Source organism: Colossoma macropomum, unplaced genomic scaffold (assembly GCF_904425465.1).
Source record: "Colossoma macropomum unplaced genomic scaffold, Colossoma_macropomum, whole genome shotgun sequence".
Lineage (NCBI taxonomy): Eukaryota > Metazoa > Chordata > Actinopteri > Characiformes > Serrasalmidae > Colossoma > Colossoma macropomum.
The window spans coordinates 4201514-4222947 of NW_023494807.1; the positions used below are offsets into that span (position 1 = coordinate 4201514).

Below are 21434 nucleotides of genomic sequence, written 5' to 3' on the forward strand. Positions count from 1 at the left end.
TTATTAGTAGAAAAGACAATTATGCTTGGAAAAGAGGAAGAGGGTGACCAGCTAAGATAAGGATGGACACAATCAAAGATATCAAAAAATGGGGTCAGGATTTTCAGTGTGCATAAAAGAATGACATGCCCCGGAGCCTAAAGTGTCAGCCAGAGGGGTATAAAGCCCCCAGCATTGGGATGTGGAGCAATGGAACTGCATTCTCTGGAGTGATGGAGCTCCGTCCAATACCTTTGGGATGAGTTTGTGATCCAGAACTGATCATCCAACATCAGTACCTGACCTCACCAATGCTCAATCAAATCCTTACAGCAATGTTCCAACACCTAGTGTAAAGCCTTCCCAGAAGAGTAGAGGCTGTTACTGCAGTAAAGGGGGACGAACTCCTTATTAAGAGGAAGAACATTCAGAAGAAACGTTGGATAAGCAGGTGTCCGTAAACTTTTGGACATGTAGTGTAAAATTAAAACGTATTGTTACAGATTGAAAACAATAAGTATCCCTTTTATGCCATTATCTTTGCTCACAGTCAAACCACTGCGTCCGCAAGGCATTGGAGATGTGGGCGGGCAGAGGGGGAGAGGTGGAGGCAGACGTGGAAAGCACACGCCCTCAGCTCAGCTATGATTGGATGTTCTTGATCCAGTGAGTTGTAAGACAAATGAAGTGTCACAGCGGGGGGAGATTAGATAAGTAAAGTCCACTCGGGTTTATTTCAATTTGGCCAGATCGCTAGAGCGTTACAGACCGGATCCCTAATGACCACAGGGGGATGGGCAAGGGAGGAGGGGGGGTTACAGAGTGTGACAGTGTGATGGTGTGTGTGTGTGTGTGTGTGTGTGTGTGTGTGTGTTCCAGCCTTCTATTTGAAGCAGGGGAGGGTACACAGATACGGTCCACAGATTAAGGATTTAACAGAGTCAGGATACTCCCTCCTCTGCAGTAGAGCCAATATGAGGAACTACTGGACACATATTTGTCCAGAATTTATATGAGCCTCACTCAGTTGGCTAATATTTCTGAATAGTGCTGAAATGTTTCTAATAGTCCTACTTGTTTTCTACGTGTGCTTACGCTTATCACGATACCAGAGTACCAATGTAGTATTGTTGTTTGATACTAAAGCAATTTGAGCTGCGATATATGTTGATGATGATGATGATGATTTTTATTATTATTCTTATTATTATTGTACTATATGTGAAAATCTAATAAAAACAGAAAGCAGTGATTAGTAAATTCTGTTTGACCCATATTACATTGAAAACACACACAAACATAATGTTTAATGTTTATTTTTTTGTAAACTTATGCTCTTTTCAAATTTGATGCATTCCAAAAAAGTTGGAAGCGCTGTGTTACATCACTTTTCCTTTAACAGTACTTATTAATCATCTTTTTTTCACAAAAATTCAAAGCTGAATTTTTAAGCAACTGTACAGGGCATTTGAGCTTGATAAGATGTTTTCAATGCGAGACAGTTCTGGACTGCAAGCAGGCCAGTCTAGCACTCGCACTCCCTGATTATACAGCCAAGGATGTCTTCAAAAAAGATGGCATCTAAAAGGCAGCATATGTTGCTCCAAAATGGGTTCAGTGTTAATTGTGCTTTCACAGATGTGCAAGATACACCCCCCCTAATACAATGACAGGCCCTGGATTTTGAACTTTACACTGGTAGCAATCTGGAGCATCTTTTTTTCATTATTTACATAAATGATCTGAAAATTTTAGGCCACAAAACACATTTCCACTGTAAATCAGTCCAGTTCAGATGAGCTCAAGCCCAGCAAAGTCGGCGGCGTTTCTAGACATTTGACTTCCGCTGTGCATAGTGTAGTCTTGCATTTGTAGATGCAGCGATGAACTGTGTTTACTGAAACAGGCTTGTCAAAGTATTCCAGAGCCCATGTGGTGATATCCATCACATAAGCATACAGGCTTTTAATGCAGTGCCATCTTAGTAGACAACGATCACAGACATTCAGTAGTGATTTTCAGCCTTGCTTTTTACACACAGAGATTTCTCCAGATTTCCTGAATCTTTTGATGATGTTATGCACTGTAGAGGGTGAATTACCTAAAATTCCTGCAATTGCTCGCTGAGGAACTTTATTTTTAAACTGTTGGGTTTTTTTGCTGATAGATCGGCAAAGTGGTGAATATTGATCCTTCCTTGTTTATAAAGGACTAAGTCTTTATACCCAACATCACCTGTCAGTCACATCTTCTTGGTCTTGTTGCTGAGGTAGTTTTGGTAGCAGAATCTGGTGAACAGAGCTGTTAGGCTGAGAGCGTAGCCAAGCACCAGCATGTCCATCGAGAGGGGGAAGTTGCAGTCCGTGTAGAGGCCGTATGCAGCGTGCACAGTCACAATAAAGAACTGGAGCTGTGGAACAAGTTATGTTAAAAACTATACAATCATGTAGACTGTTGAGATTCTGCACATGACCTGATTGGGTCATTATGGTACAGCACCAACCTGTATGTGACAATATTGATAAATAAACGAATCAACATGTATAATAATCGAACAAAATGATACCGACCCAGGCCCAACTGCATCAAACATCAAACAGAAATTGGGCTGTTTTAGGACCAGCTACCCTCACCTACAGCTGCATATTGATGTATTTACTAGATAAGCTCTCTTACACATTGACATTTCATAAACGAGGACTATTGCAATTAATTGCAACTATTGCAATCAAATTTACATAATTTTCTCCAAATTACTCCAAATGTGGCCCATGTTTGCTTTTTAGGTTTTGCACTGGAGCTACAAGGCTAATGTAGCTAACAAGTAATGGAAGCTTAAAGCTCACCTATTAGCATTGTACAAACTGCATGTCTAAATCGTCACATTTGAGTTAAGTGGTTTCTGACATTGTATGACATACTAATATCAATACAAATGTCATTCAACTGTCATAAGCCTCAAAAGCAAGTCTATTTGAGATTTCTTAACACCTTGATGTGGCTTGAGGCAAGAATGTGGTAGTTTGGTCATGAAGTTGCAGTTATTTGGCCTTGTAAAGAAGCAAACTCAAGATACCAAACATGTCTTGGCTGCTTAGCTCTAGTTAAAGTAAGGAAAAAGCTGCAGTGCAAAACCCTCAGAGGGGAAGGCCTCATGATGTCTGTGTACCCAAAAAAACATCTACATCTGTAATTTTTTTAAATGAATTTTCTTCAATAGGATCAACATGCAAGTGTTGGTAAGTTTTAGTTGGAGACAAATGGGTAAAATTCTTGAAAAGCCTGACAGAAAATTATCCAATCAGGATTTTTTTTTATCTTCTATGGCATCTAGGATATAGCCAAGTGAGCTCTCCCATTGGTTGGGTCTTCAGGAGCTGAACTGAGGACCTAATGTGTCAGATAAATGACTAACATAATTCGTGGTTAAGTGTCAGTAGAATGAACCAATCAGTTTCCAATGGGGCAACCAATTTTGTGAGGAAATGTCACTCTAGGCCTTTGTGGAAGTCCCTGATGTGCCACTGCAACTACAAGCGGTAGCCTGACGAGTGCATTTCAGTCTGTGAAGTCACAGTAAAGTATATGTTACTATGTCTGTTACAAGTTTCAGATACTATATGGAATAACATATGGAATGCCTTTTGCAAGATTCAAACGTCCATGTTTATTACAGAATGAATATGAAGAATCCTCATTTTGACATTTATGGCCCGAACTGAAGGCCTACCAGTGATAGTCACCTGTGTGATTTTTTGGCTGAACCATCGACTGATTTAGTGCTGATTTGACTCACCAGTTGCATGAAGGTCAGGCAGCGTTTCCACCACAGGTGTTTGTGCATGTGTGGACTCAGTGCAGCAAGGCCATAATACAGGTACATCAGCATGTGGACCAGAGAGTTAATGAGACCAATAAGGAACGCTAGGAGGCAAACACATATTCATTATTTTACAGTTTGATTAATACTTTTAAATAACAAATATATAACAACTAAAAACTTCGCTCACTTTTACTGTTCACTACTTGCTGTTCACAATCCTTCTGTCACTGTATTAGAAACCCCAGCTGTACCTTATTGGAGTGCACTTACAGGTTGTAGCCTGTTTGTTGATCTGTCAGTATTATAACCTAATTCATATCTGGTCAACAGTGGCCCTGCGGTCATAAACTGACCAATAATGAATGGAGTCACAGATGGGCTTCAGTCTGTGATTGCACACCTGCAGTGGCCCTATAGGTCGTGAACATTATGAGTGAAAATACCGTGTAAGGGCTTCTAACACTGTGGATAGTGAGTCTATGCCCTGTAGTGGATTTCTGATACGAGATACCACCTAGTGGTCTCAATCGGAACAGCACATCCATTTACAACCACAGAATTAACTCCATTTCTACCCTGAACCAGTCTCTATGCACAGCCTCTAAGCAGCTGAAAAGAAAAGCCTGTGCCACTGCAATGCTGCAAAGCACAGCATTTTTAGTTATTGAAATACAAACAAAAGGTCAGCATGACTTACACTGCCCCCCTGCAACATACTTCACCCTGGCCCACCAGTTAAAAATCATGCATCCATGATGGTAGACATGCAGAAAGGTCAGCTGACTGTTCCTCTTCCACAGGATGATAAATATCTGAGAAGGAAGAGCTGAAAATGAGTACAAAGCCCACAAAACAGCTTGTTTATTTGTGGACTGAACTGCTTCACTTACAGTATCACTGAGCTCAATGACTTTGGAGAGGTAAAACCACCAGCACACGTTTGCCATCTGTCCAACATTACAACAAAAAAGGCAATCAAACATTGGAATACACTGAATTACATCTTGTTAGATGACGTGTCTACATAGTAAACAACTCATTTAACCCCTCAAACTGCACACTTACTGCTATTCAGATATTATAAACCCTTTACTGCATGGTGTTGCCATATGGCAACAAATTTTTCTTTCGTTTTTTTTTTTTTTGCTTGATTATAGTATAAAAGTTTTTTCTTTTCCTTCCGTAAGCTCAAGGCTTTATGTGTAAAACAGTATGCTTTTTTCGGATCATATATCTTTCGGTTGCAGTCTGTACTTTATTTTTCCCTGCATACATCACATTGTCGGGCCTGGCGACTGAAATTGCTGCTCAAAAAGTGTGTGATTCAATATTTAAGAAAATGAAACACAATATAAAAAGTCACAAAGTCTTTCTCCTACGTGAGAGCAGTTTAGAAGCTTTGAGTATTTTTTAAAACTAAATATCATTTTAAAACAATAAAATAAAGGTGTTGCCAAATGGCAACAACATGCAACAGTGGAGCTCTAATCTGCAGGAGGTACAGTACATAAGAAACATTAGACACCATTTTTACATTATTATTGTCTTTATATTCCATGTTCATGTTTTAATCAATATCATTGCTTTCATTACCTTTCTATATTCTTAAAACATTTATGCATATATGTATTGCTGATTTTAAAAAATATTTTATTTATTTACTCATTTTTTGTGCTGTAGTGATAATTATGTCTTATTATGTCCTATGGTGATGTCCATTGTCACATGCTGTTGCTGTACAGCAACAAAATCCAAGTACCGCCCTGCAAATATTTTTATTTATTTATTTTATTATTTTTTATTTATTTTAATTAAAAAAATATTTCTATCAGCTATGCAATTTATTGTCAGAAACATAATAATTTTTTCCATTTGTATTTCATAATTCATGTACGAAGGGTTAATTCTGATATGGAGCTAATCTTTGTTTAATAAACAAAACAGCAAAATAAATAAAAAATAATGGTAATGATAATAATAATAATAATAATAATAATACTTAATTTTTATCTCTAATGTAATAATAATAATAATCTTATTTTACTATAATAAAACTTACGATTAATATAAAAAAAATTAGATTATATTTAATTGTAGAGGCTTCTGTTTGGTATATTTTCTCTGCTTTAAATAATTTGTACTTCAGGGCCATTGTCTCTGGAAATTAAATAAATAAATGAAGTTTCTGATACTTTTTGATATCAATCAAGGAAAAAAAAGAACTGTATAAATCATAATTTTGATTACCCGCATTGCTAATGGGCTTTCACTGTAGTCAACAGGCTGGCAAAACAAGTTATATCCCGCCAACCAGGAGGACGCTGTGAACTAAGAGAGAGCAGAAATTGCAAGTGAAAAAGTGCAGTTCACCTCAACCAGGCCAGCACAGAGTATTTACACTCACTGTCCACTTTATTAGAAATGCCTACTCTGTATTTACACTCACTGTCCACTTTATTAGAAATGGGTACCCTGTTTCTATTTCCATTTGCTGGTCACATTATAAGCTCCACCTACCTTATAGGTTGACTGTATAGGTATGCAGTCACAAACTGTAGACCATCTGCACAATTAATCAGCCCCCCTCAACCCCATTCATCACTGGTCAGCTTCTGACCACAGGAGCACTGTTGACCAGATATTATCTAGCCAAGAGCAGCTCTGTAGTCAGAAACTGGCCAAACTGTGTACAAACAGAAGGTCTACAGTCTGTGACTGTAAATCAGCAAAGTGGAAGAGCTTCTAATAGAGGCCAGTGTGCATCACTGCAACCCTGAACACTGTGAGAGTGAAGCAGAGTAAGGACGTGGGCATGCTTATGCTCTACCTCATAGAGGGTGTAAGCAGAAAGGCACACCATGGCCAAATAGTAAGCGATAAGGAGCGCTCTGATGTTGACCGGCTGCCTGTGGGCCATCAGCCTCGGGCCCATCCACATGATCAGCAGGTAGGAGAGGAAGACACAGCTGACTGGCACGGGCGAGTAGACCAACAACCATCCTTCTGTTCTCTTATCTACACATCACAAAGAAAAGCCTGGAGAACCAGCAGAGTTATGAATTCTAGTGCTACCATTCTTGAGCACGTTTTCTTCGTAACATTACTTGTGATATATCAAATATATGACAGGTATATATATATACATATATATGTCATATATTTGATATATCACAAGTATATAGTATTATCACATGTATGTATGAGTATCCTTCATATCCAATTCAGATTTTGTCATATATGGACATATATGTGACATGCATGCCAACTTATTTGAAAGTGGCTGTTTTCAAATATGTGACATATATTTCAGCCATATCTCAAGTTCTGCAAACATATATGTGTAACATATATATGTATAAATATATAATAGAAAACCTTATTTATATATGGTTGGAATATATTCCTCATATATGCTAGCTTCATGTTATATAAGTTTTTTTTGCATTTGTATTTGATTTTTAGCTTTAAAAAAATCTTTCAGTGTTTGTATCAGACAGATCATACATAGGGCATATGCATAATCCATATATGTATTCACCCCTCTATCAGACATATATATGTATGATCCATATATTACGCATATATGTCCAATTTTTGATGCTTTCATATATGTACACTACATATAGGACCATACTTTTTATTTTTATCTTTTTATTTTTTATATCATATTTTATGTTATTTCGTTTTCACAATCATTTCAGAATCATTTACGTTCCAATACATTTTATACATTTATCTAAATGTATGCATGTTGGTTATGTATTGCTGAAAACATTGAAAACCTCTGAACAAAAACTGTAAACATTTGAGCAGTTTTAATGAAAAAAATCCTACTTTTGACAACTTACAACTTAGCAAGCTGGCTGTCTGGCTAATCTTAGCTAGCTGCTGTGCTATTTTACGGTTTTCTTCTTATTTTGTCATTTTATGGTCACAAGTTTGGTTAAATTGAGGGCTATTGATTATACTTCCTGTTGTGAGCCTGTTGGTTAGCTAATGTAGCTAGATTTTAGCTAGCTTAGCTCACACTAATGGGTTTAGCTTAGCTAGCCAACACACTAAAGGAAACCTTGAGCATTGGACCTTAGTTGTTCACCCCAGAATGGTCATGCTGGTTGACCAGCATACCAGCATCAACACAACATATGCCGGTTTTGCCGGTTTTGCTGGTGACCAGCCATGCTGGTTTCTTAGCAGGGTATTTTTATCTCACTAGAGTACTTCTGTCACACATGGAAACCAATTTAACTGTCAATACCTCATGATTCATCCTCGTTTCTGGTCACTGTCTGAGCCCTTTTGAAACTCACCTCCGTTTTCTAAAATCCACTGGTAAAACAGCTGGACCTTCTGCCACATGGACGGCTCCGGTGATGCCTGATGCAGAACAGTAATGGTACCAAAAGCAGTTGTAAAAAAAAAACATATATCCATTATTCAGCCTCTCTTTATTGCTCAGAATTAAACATACTGTTTTTCTAACTGGGCTTCTATGACTGAAATATATAAATGACCTCTGTTTTGATTGACTGACCACTTCTTAAGTCAAAATTTCACTTTAGCCACAAACTTTTACTCCACGTCTTCCATTCCAATAATTCTGCCACAGGCACAGCGTGCATTCGATGCTGGTCTGGTGCTCTTTTTGCTGGTCACCTAGTATGAACAGCATACCAGCATCAAAAACACAACATACACTGGTTTTGCTGGTGACCAGGCCGTGCTGGTCTATGCTGGTTTTTCTAGCAGGGGAGTGTCTGAAGAAACAACGTGAATGGGTGACATCACAACCACTATGACTCCAAAACAGGTTTTTGTAGCTTAGTTCACTTATATGAACAGGTATAGAGTTTTGCATAGTACATCACACTCTTGTGTGAAAAAACAGGAAGGAATGATATCAGCACTTTGAAACAACGTGTTAACTTCTGCATATCTTATGAATCATATAACTGTTACCATGACATCTTTACTATAAAGCAGAACTGACTCACCATTGGAACTGCTCTGGTCCTTCAAAGCTCTTCAAATCTGCTCCAACCTGCCACCTGCTGCCAGACCGCTCTAAGTCCAGAGAAGCATGGAAAAATAGAGTTTAATGTGCTGAAGATGTCAAACCTTTTAAATTACAGACACAAAGCTCACACTGGGAGTAACTGACTGGGCTGGTGGAGGGTGGTGGTTTACAGATGGCCTCTTGCTTCCAGAGGGATTAGTGAAATCCCCAGGACAGCTCCACTTCTTCAAGGCCGTGAGCTATTTTTAGCAGATAGCCTAATCAAACTGCAGCCTTATCATTAGGTGCTTTCTAAAATGGTGAGGTTATATGCAAAATAAAGTCCACACATGCAATCTGGGGTACTGGCCATTTAGAAATGCGTCAAGCAGAGATATAATGTTTTTGGGACAATGGATTTTAGCGCTGGTCCCCTTATCAGTTACCACCACTTGCACAATTCTTTAGAAGCAGGCAAATCCTACGTTTTTGTTTTATTTTCTTTTTTTTACCATTTTAAACAGTTCTATGCTTGTATGTACCAAAAACAGTATTTTTTTTATTTTTACATGATCATATTCCAACCTCTCTAACGTGTCAGGCTGTTTTAGTTACTGTTCTGGGTTCAATTTCCCAAAAGCATCTCAGTGCTAAGATCATCTTAACTGGTAGAGAGAGTGTTCAGTGTGATGCTTGCTCTACCATTTAAGAATTGGCTTTGTGTTAAGAAGCTTTTGAGAAACCCAGCACTGATTAGGTGCCCTCATTCAAAAAGCATTTGGGGCAACACTTCTTATAACTTCAGTGTGAATGGGTGGGACTAGTGGGACCAAGGCCCTATACATATATATAAATATATATATACAAATATATATATATATATATATATATATATATATATATATAGATAGATAGATATAGATAGATATATATATTATCATTAGGTGCTTTCTAAAATGGTGAGTTTATATGCAAAATAAAGTCCACACATACAATCTGGGGTACTGTTTGGCCATTTAGAAATGTGTCAAGCAGAGATATAATGTTTTTGGGACAATGGATTTTAGCGCTGGTCCCCTTATCAGTTACCACCACTTGCACAATTCACACTGAACACTCTCTCTACCAGTTAAGATGATCTTAGCACTGAGATGCTTTTGGGAAATTGGACCAGAACAGTAACTAAAACAGCCTGACAGGTAAGAGAGGTTGGAATATGATTATATATGAATATATATAGGGCCTAGGTTCTAAGGGCTTGTTTACACCTTGCATCATATCTGGATACACTTGGACTAGATTTCGTTTACACTTTTAACTAAAATGCATGCCCCCTGTGACCTCATGAGATCTGATTGTACATTCCCTGCGTCAATAACATGTCAACACATACATCATTTCCATTTTACTTTTGTTTACTTTGAGTGAATAAGCTTGGCCTGGACACTTTCATCGGTTCTAGAGTGCATGAATTCTCTTGGTTTGAGGCTAAATTCAACCTCGTCTCTCCTCTATCTCACATAATTGTATATGGATAAGGAAAACACATTCTATTTACACTTGAGTTATATGTGTTAAAGATCAGTCACTGACCGCCTCTGAATGTGATTTGAGTAACCCCGATTGTAATCCTCTCACAATGCATCCTGGGGTTGTTTACACCTGGCTTTTTATGCGGTCAAGTGAATTCCGAATGTGATAGAAACACCAAAACAGCATGTTATTGCAAGGCGTAAACAGGCCCAAATGTTCAAAACCAGTGACAGCTAATTAACACATGAAAATAGGATTCCGCTATACATTCTGGTGTAATTTGTTTTCATGGATTAGTGCTTGGGAAGTTTATTCTCACCTAGAACCGTAAAAAATAGCTAACTAGGGCTGCTTTTACAGCAGGATAAAGGCGAAACTGCAATATCAGCTCAAGCACAAATACATGTTCTGTGTTATTTCACTGTTATCATATTAACAGTTTAACTCATGATGTGCTTTAATGAATATGTTGCTGCTTTCTTTCATTATTTGTTAGCCGTACACCGTAGTGCTGGGAGGCTGTAAGGACAACATTAAAACCTACTGTATGTCTTGGGCAATGCTTGTGCATGAGCATTTTAACAATGGGTGTCAGTCAGTCAGTCAGTGACTCAGTGACTCAGTAAGAGACTGCAACACTCTTATATTTCTATTGAAATATGTACATGGCTGAGCAATTTTAAAATCAGTGTTTTTTTTATACATCTACAGTTTAAGATCTCAGTATGGGAAAATAAAACAATTTCAAAAACAACAGCTCAAATGCGACATTTATGTTTATTTAATTCAAACAGAAAATCAAAAACAGATATACACTTGAGACACAGAGATACTCCTTCCTTGTCTACCTTGTCCACTACTGCTCTCTTTTCCTTTCATGTTCTTTTAGACTGCCCTGGCTGGGTATTTTTATTTGGTGGACTATTCTGAATTAGTTTAATATACACAGTGACTCTTTTAACCCAGTATTCATCTTAAGAATGCAATACCTCTAACAGTAAGACGTTTTCAGAGATTTTAAGACCTTTAAATAAGATTTTAAGATTTTTTTAAGATGCTTTGGAGCTGAAAGAGCCTAAAAATGTGGTCAGGCAGATGACCCACCAGCGCTGCATAGAGAAGCCCTTAAACGTCACCACCTGAGACAGAACATGTGACAGTTCATCCTGCGATTTTGCCCCCGCTCAGCATCCACATGCACACACCTGCGGCAGGTTTGAGGCGCATGCTTCATTAAGAGCTATGAGGAGCAACCCAGGAGCAACCAAACACAAAGACTGTGGCTACGTCTCAAATGGTTCCCTATTCCCTATGAGGTGTATTTTAAAGGTCATGAAATAATGGTGTCTACATCCAAATAGTGGGTCATGATCAATGCAGTGCGCTATATAGGGAGTGTGTTCACATTATAGGGCCGAAGTAAACTTTTTTTGCTGGAATTTGACACAGATATGATTTTTTATCAGAGCAGTCTGAACAAATATTTGTGATAAACCATTTCAAAATTAGCTGTTAGTACTGTTTTATCTAATAGATTAGAAAATAAAACTGGAGCTCTACTAATCTTTTCAGCTGTGCTTTTAGGAGTCAAAATAGTAGCTGCAGAGAAATCGGATCTTGAAAAAAAAAAATCGTAACTGACCAGTAAGTATGAACGTAGCCAATTACCCATCAGCAGCGTTTCTACTGCGGCTTCATCTCTACAGCTGCCTTGTATTGCAGTTACTAAGAAAACATTCAACAACCCAGAGATCCAATATGCAAAATATGTAAATACAATATAACTAAAAAACTAAAAAAAATCAGAATGAAGTAGAAGCAGGTATGAAAGCTACATTGAGATGCACAATAAGAGGCACAATGAGACGCTACTGTAAAAAGGCCTAACTGTCTGCCAGATGATGCTCATGTTTGTGTGTGATGTAGCCCTTGTGCTCTTTGTTATGTATGTTATGGTGACTCTGCCCAGCCTTGGTCATGAGTGGATTTGTGCTATGTGAGGAATGGTCATGGCTTCGGCTAGGATGGCCATGGCGATGATGGCTATGGTGGTCAGCACGGTCCACTGTATGCCGTGTGGGCTCTGAAGTAGTCATGGTCTGGTTTTCTCCTTTGGCCATGCTGCTGGAATTTCGTAGATCCGCTGAAAGAGTGGAGTTGGAATCCATCTAAAACAAAGACATTTAAAGTCAGAAGGCAGATAAGCCACGATTAGCACTGAATTTCAGGACAAATTGTAATGTATGCAGTTATAACCTTACCCTTAATGTAGTGAATCAGCTAAGAGTAGTTCGCTTCTAGTTTTGCACTGGAACTATGAGGCTAATGTCGCTAACAAGTGGACGTTTGTACAGAAATTCCAGCTTCCAGATGGCTGCTACTACTGTTTTTAGCCATGCTAGGTACTCATTTTTATGGACAGTATGAGAAACCACATAAGCAACCCTATTTACTTCACAACTAGATAGAGTTGGAGGCAAGTGTGTGATGATTTAGGCATTTAGCTCAATGCTAACTTGTTAGCTTAGCTTTTAGGGATGTACTAATCTGGTTAATCCATTTGAGGCGCCGGTATTTAAATACTAAAGTGACTTTTTTATTTGTATATTCACTGCATTTCATCACCCGACGACAGATAGAACATGCAAACCAACCATTCAGTGAAATGTGATGGTTTTCCTCATATTCTGTAAGTAAGCTAAGGGTGTGGCTGACAAGTATAGCGATAGCACAGCTGTGTCGCTAACTAGGCTAACTGTTCTAGCTAGATCCAGAAACAGTGGAAATATTTTTCTGTGACAAATAACATGTTGGCATATCATCCACCGAGGAGAAAACACCTTGTGTAGAAAAGGACGAGTCCTCATCAGCTTCCTGAGTGGCACTGGTTAGCTCTGTTAGCTCGTTAGCTCATCTGAGGAGGCAGCCTCTGTTACTCATCCAACATGAAAACCTACTGATTTGGCTGAGTTTTAAATAATAAAACTAATTTATTCGTCTGTGTGCTGCTATATTTTTGGGCAACACCAGTGCAGCCACCTAAAAAAAACCTAAGCCCACATTATATGTTACATTATATGTTGCCAAGGTCCATTTTTTGTGCTGTTGTTTTTTCTTCCCTGGGTAACCAGACATGTGTTCTTGAACTCTTACTGATATTTGAATATGAAAATTAGTCAGCATGCACATCCAAAATAGCTATAAGCTTTTATAACTTGCAAGCTATACTAGCCTTGTAACTCCAGTGCAAAACTAAAGAAGTCAGCTCCAGACACCAAACATGTCTCAGCTGACTGACTGTATTTGGGTTAGGTTGACAATTAAAACATCGCTTTGAGTTCACATGATGTAACACAGATTCAGAGATATTTGCTCACTGAGCAGTTGCAGATGTCTTTGTGGTATGTGGCTCTAATGGCAGCCTCCACGTAGGGGTAGTGGAGGAAACTGTACGGCAGGACGATGTGAAAGGTTAGTCGGCCACAGCTGGACAGACAGAGAGAAAAAGAGAGAGGTGAGGTATAAGCATTGAGCATAGCCTCGGGATATCAAGCCTGTGTGTTTCTACAGGCCTCACACTACAAGCTATTTTCCTGACCCATAACACATCAATAACCAGCCAGTTCAATGATCCTCAATTGGCTAAGGCAAGAAGAACCATCAGAGCAAAAACTAGCTAAGAAATCTCTTTGGTTTCCTCCTTTGTAGTTAAAGGCATACCGATCGTAAACTAAAAAGTCGTCCTTGTCTCCCTGCAGGGTCTCCCACACATCCGGCTTCAGGGGACTCTGCTGGTAGACGGGGATGCCCTCGGCTGTCCTTCTCTTCAGCTCCCAGTACATGGCCCTGGAGTGGGCCTCCTGCTCGTTCACCACAAGAAAGCTCACCTCCGTCAGGCCGCCTCGGGAGAGCTTATCACGCAGCCCGCCTAGCCTGCACAAAAGAAAAGCTTTGACCTTTATACACTGCTGTGAAAAAGTATTTGCCCCCTACTGGTTTTCTTTATTATGGCATATTGGTCACAGTGAAAGCTTTGAAAGATCTGAAACAATTTACTGTGACAAATTTGCAATAGCAAAGGAAATCAGGAACTTTTTCATGCCACCGTCCATCTGGCCCAGTCCTTATTAAAGAGGCATTCTGGCCTAAAACTACCATATAATATGTTATTTATCATGTAATGTAATATTTCGTGGATCTGCATTGCATCCCTCAGCCTCATTTGACAGAATTCACAAATTAATATCCTGTTTGTTTTTCTTCCCTTAGTGTTTTCTCACAATAATACCCAGCATGCCTTACGCAAACACCTCAAGCAAACATTGGGAATCCACCCACCCAGTCAATTTTGCGATACATATAACGTGTCTTGAAAACGTTATCGAGTATCGTGATGTTATATTTTCGTCTCATCGCCCAGCCTTACCTGGCAGCCTGCGTGAGGCAGAACTGTCAGCTGGCCTTCAGCAGAGCCACCACCACGACTTTTCCCACCAGCTCCTTCATGGGGGCTTGGTCATCTATCTCCCAGTCTGGGGGAGGGTTACATATCCGTGATCCATCACGATCTCCCTCCACAAACAGCGGGGACGCCCAGAGCAGAGCAGGCAGAGCGGACAGCCACAGAGCCAGAAGACCCTGCATCGTCCCGGCCCTACAGCTGAATACAGTACACATACACAACAGTTTGTATTGGTGGATTTGTGTGGGTTTCCATGGTATTCGGCTGACTGTAGCTAAGTGCTGCTGAACTGCTAGAAAAAACAGCATAGACTAGTATATGTTGTGTTTTGGATGCTGGTTTGCTGGTCAGCAACAATGGAAGTTAATATGCTGATCACCAGCAAAACCAGCATATATTGTGTTTTGGATGCTGGTATGCTGGTCAACCAGCATGACCATGCTGGAGTGACCAGCTAAACCAGAACCAGACCAGCATAGACCATTTTTACAACCCCCCACCCCACCCCATACTCTTACCCAAAAAAAAAATTGATTAGCAAAGACATATTTAGCTACATTAGCCTTGACAGGAGGTACAAGGCTAACATAGCTAGGTTTCTGACTCCGTATGACATGTAATGCTATATTTCATGCTTAAACAGTTCTTTGCATGGTGAAATGATTTTTAAGACTGATGGAGAATGTGTTGCATTTTTTAAAATTTGTTCTATATAGCACAAAAGGGTTCTGCTGTAGCAACGATGTCCAGCTTGTAACAATAGAAGAACCCTTTCTGGAGCTATATAGAACCATTGTCCATCAAACTGAAGAACTATTTCACCATGCAAAGAACCATTTATGCATGAAATGGTTTAATATAGAACTCATGATTCTAAAAAGAACTATTACCTTTAATAAAGAACCCTTGAACCATCTTTTTTTAAGTGTGTATATAGAACCATTTCATGCTTAAATGGTTCTTTGCATGGTGCAATTGTTCTTCAGATTGATAGAGTATGTGTTGTATTTGGTTCTATATAGCAACGAAAAGGATTCTCAGATTGCTATGATATCAGCTTGTAGCTGTAGAAGAATCCATTCTGGTGATAGAGAACCATATACAGCACATTCTCCATTAATCTGAAGAACCATTTCACCATGCAAGACCCATTTAAGCCTGAATTGGTTGTGTATAGAACTCATGGTTCTAAAAAAGAACAATTTCCTTTACTAAGAACTTTTAAAGACCCATCTTTTGTCAAGTGTGTGCTGTTTCGCATAGCGGAAAACCATCTTGAGCCCTGAAATTTGTGTGCACTTTTGTCCATGTTTAAAGGTAACAGTGTGTCATACAGTGTCAGAAACCTCATAAGCAAGTCTTGACCTGTTCAGACGCAAACGCGCTAAACCAGTGGCTAAAAGCTTCCAGTCCTTGTTAGCTACATTAGCCTCATAGCTCCAGCACAAAACTAAAGAAGCCTGGGACCCAAGCTAGAAAGAAAACATTTGGCTTTTCACTTTTCTAATAAAAGCCTCAGTCACGGTCATGAAAGTTTAGCTGACAACTTATTGCAGATTGGTCATTCTATGCAGTTTTTAAAGTGCAATGCTAGTGGCTAAATTAGCTGATTAGCTTCCTTGCTTCCCAGCTGTCGACACAGCTTGAGCTCAAACTTCACTTCTTAAAATAAAATTATTCACCACAGCTTTCCAAAGGTGTTACAGCCGGAAGTTGAAACTTCGGTTGTTTTCGTAAGACCTGTGTGTCGCAATAGATGCGTTTTACGCAATTCACGTTCTGTTTGTTGCAGCACACATATTGTGAAAGCTAACAACTGTGGAAAATAACTGTGGTCAGCTCAAATATTTGCGATTTTGTAATAAGTTTGATGGATGCTGTAGTTTTTCCTTCATGTGGAGCAGCTAAATATCCCCAGAGCACAAAATGTCATTGTATTTCATCATTTTGGGCACATTTAGTCCCACAAAGAGCTGAAGACTTTCGGGTTGCAAATAACAACATTGTAAAAAAGCTCAATTCATTTAGAGTGGTTTGATGTGAAGTTCTTACAGTCAGAACAGTCAGAGCTGTGGTGGTGATAGGAACCAGATGTCTGAAGCTTTTAACGCCTCTAAAAGCTCCCTCACAGAAAGTCATATATTATGAACACACATTACAAATGTGCTGCCTGATGTGATTGTTTTGAGATGGCTTTGTCCTAAAACATATTTTTAAAGGGCCATTCATGGCGGAGAGGTGCATGCAGGTCTCTGTATGGCAAAGTAGTCCCCACAGAATTTTTTTTTTTTTTCAGATTTACCTCTATTTTACCACCATCAGCATTACAAATGAACTCAGAACACACTTGTAGGTTCAATATAATTGTACTGTAGACATCACACCACCTGGTTCCCCTCACAATCACTTAAAGGTTGGTAAGCTTCTCTACAAAAACCACTTTGAATGACTGATTACATCTCAACAGCAATTCCCATTTAAATTGAGACAAAGCAATAAGTTATTCTTGGTTGCAGACATTAAAATTAAAAAGAAGCTACTCTTAGATTTAAATCACTAGAGAAAGCAGCTCAGTGGATGCACCTACCTCCGTTATCTCGTCTGGACTGTGTTCAGAGCCAAAAAAAACAAGTGAGGTCTGTTTACACAGCACTTTTTAAAGGCTCACCCAGTCTAAGCCCTGCCCGCCCCCTCTCCACAAACACGTGCAACCAATACAGGCGCAGTGCAGGGCCTTGTGCTTCCAATACAGCCAAAGCTATTGATTTGCTCTTTCAAAGCAAACCCAACAATCCGTTAGCCTTGGTGCTGTTGATCTGGTTGGAAGGGCGTAATGACATCATTTGCAAGTGGGTCAAGCATGGAGAGCGAAATACAAAAGCACAGCCCATTCCCAGTGAATAATCCGGACCAGTGAGTCGGAGACGAAAGGAAGAACAATGAAAATAAATTCACTTTTTGCAATATTAGACCACAATATTGGTGGGAATGGGGACAGACATATGCCAAGTATCAAAACTACTTAAAAAATGTATCTATACAGTCTTTTTCTTGGCGAGCTGGCACTGTGGAAGCTGATCCGAGAAGCAGATGAATGCAAATTTGACTTGTCTGTTTGCTTGGCCTTATTTGTGCTTCCCACTTACTGGCACAAACGATTGACCATTTGTCGCTGTTTGTTTGAGCTAAACATTTGGTAATCACGTCACGTGGAAGGTCGTAAGAACAGCCTGACATACCCACACAAACACAACTCAGCATGATTCAAGCAATTTTCTCAAACTGTTAAGCTAAGAGAGCGAGCACTCATTCATTGCTTTCAGTTCAACAAGCTGCGCCATGCTTACGGACGTGCAATAAATAAATAAAATACAATCAGTTGATTATGATTATGATACTCTACATGCTTTCTTATGTACCTTTTAGCAACTGTGAAAGCTTGCTTCGTAACAATGCACCATACAGGTGTAGATCTGACGAATTCGCAATTATTTTATGGTAGAATTTGTTGGATGTAATCAGTCTGCAATTAAAAACGTAGACATGATGCGGTTGATTTCATTTTCAACGGTTTGGGAATCACTACAGTGAGACGTAGAGGACTGGGCAAAAGTCATATTCATGTCAATTCATAGTCAATTCATATTCATGATTCAGCATCAGGAAAAAAAGCAGAAAACATATTTTACAGAAAATCACACAAAAGCCTCAACAATCAATTTCATTTTTTCCTAATATTTCCAGTAATTTTTATAGCCTCCTGAAAAACTCGTGCCGTTTTCAGTTTTCAAAAGAAACCTGCAGGGATATTCTTCCACACCTCCAAAGTTCAGCCTTAGAAGTTGGTCGCACCTTCTGCTTCTCACAATCCAAGTAATCCAAAACACATTCAGTGATGTTGGGGTCTGGACTCTGGGTGGTCTGAGCACCAGCAGCTTTTTTGGTTTGCAATTTTTCTTTTCTCAGTCATGGCCTCTTGAAGAAGCTTCAAAAGTGACGCTTGACGTTCTCCTCTCTCTTAAAGAGGAAAGCTGTAAGTGCTGTTTATTTATGGGGACTGTTGTCGTGGTCAACCAGGTCTTGCACAGTTGTTAAGGGTCCATTTTGTCATCTGTATCCTTTTAATCATTTTTGAGCTCGTTTTGGAAACTCCTGTTTTCTTTTGACTTTCACTTTCCTTAAGCAAGTGGATTACCTCATATACTTTCATCAGAAATATCTCCTGAGAAATGAAAAACTTGCAGTTAATGGGTATTTTGACTGAAAATTAAATCAATGAAGGGTGGTCTCTGGCTTACAGTACAGTACCTACACAGATAAATGACACCCTGATATGGGTAGTACATATCTAAAAATACATATATAAACAAAGATGAAGATATAGATGGCCAGAACGGCTCCAATATACAAAAAAAGGTTAAGCAAGCTATAAAATGGCAAACAAGCATCTCTCATGTTGTTTTAGTGGTAGTTAATATTCCTTAAACCAAAGTAATAAATAACCCCTGAACGTTCATACATGTAGCTTCAACAGGTCGAAGGTAATGACTTATCAAAGGTCCAAGTTTTCAAAGGTCCAAGTCCACCAATTTTTCAAAACGTCTGTGTACGTTGTTGAGATGTAAAGCCATTCAGAGTGGTTTGATGTGAAATGATTCACTGTAGAGAAACCTACACTGTGATGTCTTTACAGTGGTGCTGACAGAAACCCGGGGTCACAATATCTACAACACAAATATAGTCCATGTTTAAATATAGTGAACCTACAGGTGGCTTCTGGTTTCTCTCACCACCACTGTGAACAACTGAGTCTAGCTTCTCTAGAACAGAGTATTTCACATTAAACCACACTGAACAACTGTTTACACTTTAATGATTTAATTATACAGAAAGTCTGAAAAAATGGATGAAATTGCCCTTTAAATATTGCATTTCCCTCATATTTTAGTGTAAAATTTCCATTTATTTTTTTTATATATTAGAAAAAATAAAACATAAAATATAAAATGTGCCATAACCTTTGCACAAGGCACATTTTATGTCTATTCTTCCCCTAATATGTTAAATTCAGCGAACGAGCAGAACTGTGCACTAAAATCTTCTCTGTAGAGGGTGTGTTAACTTTCTGTCATTGGAATTTGACCAGGGGTGCCAAAACTTTCCACAGGACTGCACATATAACGGAGTAAATGGAACTAGTTCACACCCTCCCCTGCATGGGGCCTCTTATCTTCCACAGTTAAGTTAGAGATGACACTGCAAACCACTGGGGTATCATGTGTAAATGCCACAGTACATTTTCCACCTCTTTTAAAAGACCAAAATCATGTGAGCCTGATTGATTTTAGCAGTGCAAACAGCAGCATGAGCCCCATTCCCTGCTTAACTGAGACCAAAGTGCAGGTTTTAGGTCAATGCTGGATGGAGTTGGTGACCATTGTGCATTTCTAAGTATTTGATAAATGTAATTTTACGCTGCCAAAGCGTATTTCTGAGGGATGTAATTGACTTTTTTCCTCGGTTTCACAGTCCTCCACATTAAGTACCTACTTCTGTTTTTTGGGTTTTATTTCATTGTTCTCTTTTTGGACTGCTTTACTCTTGGTCACACCTCACTTTGGAGCTGGAGCATCATATTTTACACCTAAACGATCCCAAGAAGAGAAGAATAAAATCTAGGCTAGGCTACTTTCACGTCTACTGAGTGAAGTAACAACACTTCATCTTCTAACTGCAAACACCCTGTGGTCAAACGATGAAACGAAGACGCTCTATTTGGCTTGAAGCTGGACCTGCGATCAATACAAACGGGGAAAAGTTGAAGTAATTCCAGTTCTCCAAACTCATTTTATTCTTCTGAGGAGCATCTTCGCTTTGCCAACAGTAGCCTTTGCATCATTTAACAAAAGCAGTATAAATAAAAAAAAAAAACAGTAGCCTGATCGCCCACTGAATAAATGGTCTGAATTGTACTGGGTTCCACTGTGAATGAAGCCAAAAGCCAAAGTCCTCTGCTGGAAAAGAATTAACATCATAGTTCAGCCAAAAATAAATGTGTACAGAATCTTCCTGATGTCCCAAACGTAGACAATCTGCAAAGGCTTGTTTGGTGTCTGAAGTCTGCTTCTTTAGTTCTGTACTGGATCAAAGAGGCTAATGTAGCCAACAAGTAAATCAAACTGTGTTGAGTTGTTAAGTCATCTTAGTTAGACTTTATGTGGATTCTGACACTGTATGACATAAATAAAAAAAAAATGCACGAAATTTAGGCTTCCGATAGGCTGCTAGCACTGTTTTTAGCTATCTGACATACTGTTCCATTTTATTAGTATTAACGATGCGATGAAAAGAAAATTAGAAATTCAAGACACACCTAACCGGAAACTGAAATCGAAACCGTTTTTTGCCCCCTTATCTGTGCTTAAACGTTCTAAACATAAAAAAAATCAAAGCTAACAAACAAAATACACTTTTATTATTGCTAAAATTTGCATTCAGTAGAACAAAACTGAGCTGACATTGAATAAAAACAGTTTACGTTCAATAAAATGAATAAAATTATTTCAGTATGTAGGCTTTAACGTGTGCAAAGAAATCCAGTGTCCTCAACAACAGAGAACGGTTGGTCATCCAGGGCAATG

The 21434-nt window shown here is 39.0% G+C and overlaps 2 protein-coding genes across 4 annotated transcripts; both read right to left on the reverse strand.

The window, feature by feature from the left end:
- Window positions 1-2219: 2219 nt before the first annotated feature.
- elovl8a (ELOVL fatty acid elongase 8a) lies at window positions 2220-9623 on the reverse strand. Of its 3 annotated transcripts, XM_036556260.1 has the most exons (8): window positions 8797-9623; window positions 8113-8179; window positions 6630-6817; window positions 6050-6130; window positions 4693-4749; window positions 4500-4614; window positions 3776-3903; window positions 2220-2389 (listed from the first exon to the last, which is right to left on the reverse strand). In XM_036556260.1, exons 1-8 carry the CDS (start codon window positions 8797-8799, stop codon window positions 2222-2224), a joined length of 807 nt encoding a protein of 268 aa, XP_036412153.1. In that variant the 5' UTR covers window positions 8800-9623; the 3' UTR covers window positions 2220-2221. The 3 variants fall into 3 exon arrangements, with proteins under 3 accessions (XP_036412153.1, XP_036412152.1, XP_036412154.1); XM_036556259.1 differs by having other exon boundaries at window positions 8113-9623; XM_036556261.1 differs by lacking the exon at window positions 8797-9623 and having other exon boundaries at window positions 6630-6838; window positions 8113-8178.
- A 1466-nt stretch (window positions 9624-11089) lies between these two features.
- On the reverse strand, window positions 11090-17502 carry selenop2 (selenoprotein P2). The gene is made up of 5 exons (XM_036555940.1): window positions 17381-17502; window positions 14758-14991; window positions 14052-14264; window positions 13709-13817; window positions 11090-12499 (listed from the first exon to the last, which is right to left on the reverse strand). The coding sequence occupies exons 2-5, from the start codon at window positions 14973-14975 to the stop codon at window positions 12215-12217; spliced, it is 825 nt and encodes a 274-aa protein (XP_036411833.1). The 5' UTR covers window positions 14976-14991; window positions 17381-17502; the 3' UTR covers window positions 11090-12214.
- Between the last annotated feature and the right edge of the window lie 3932 nt (window positions 17503-21434).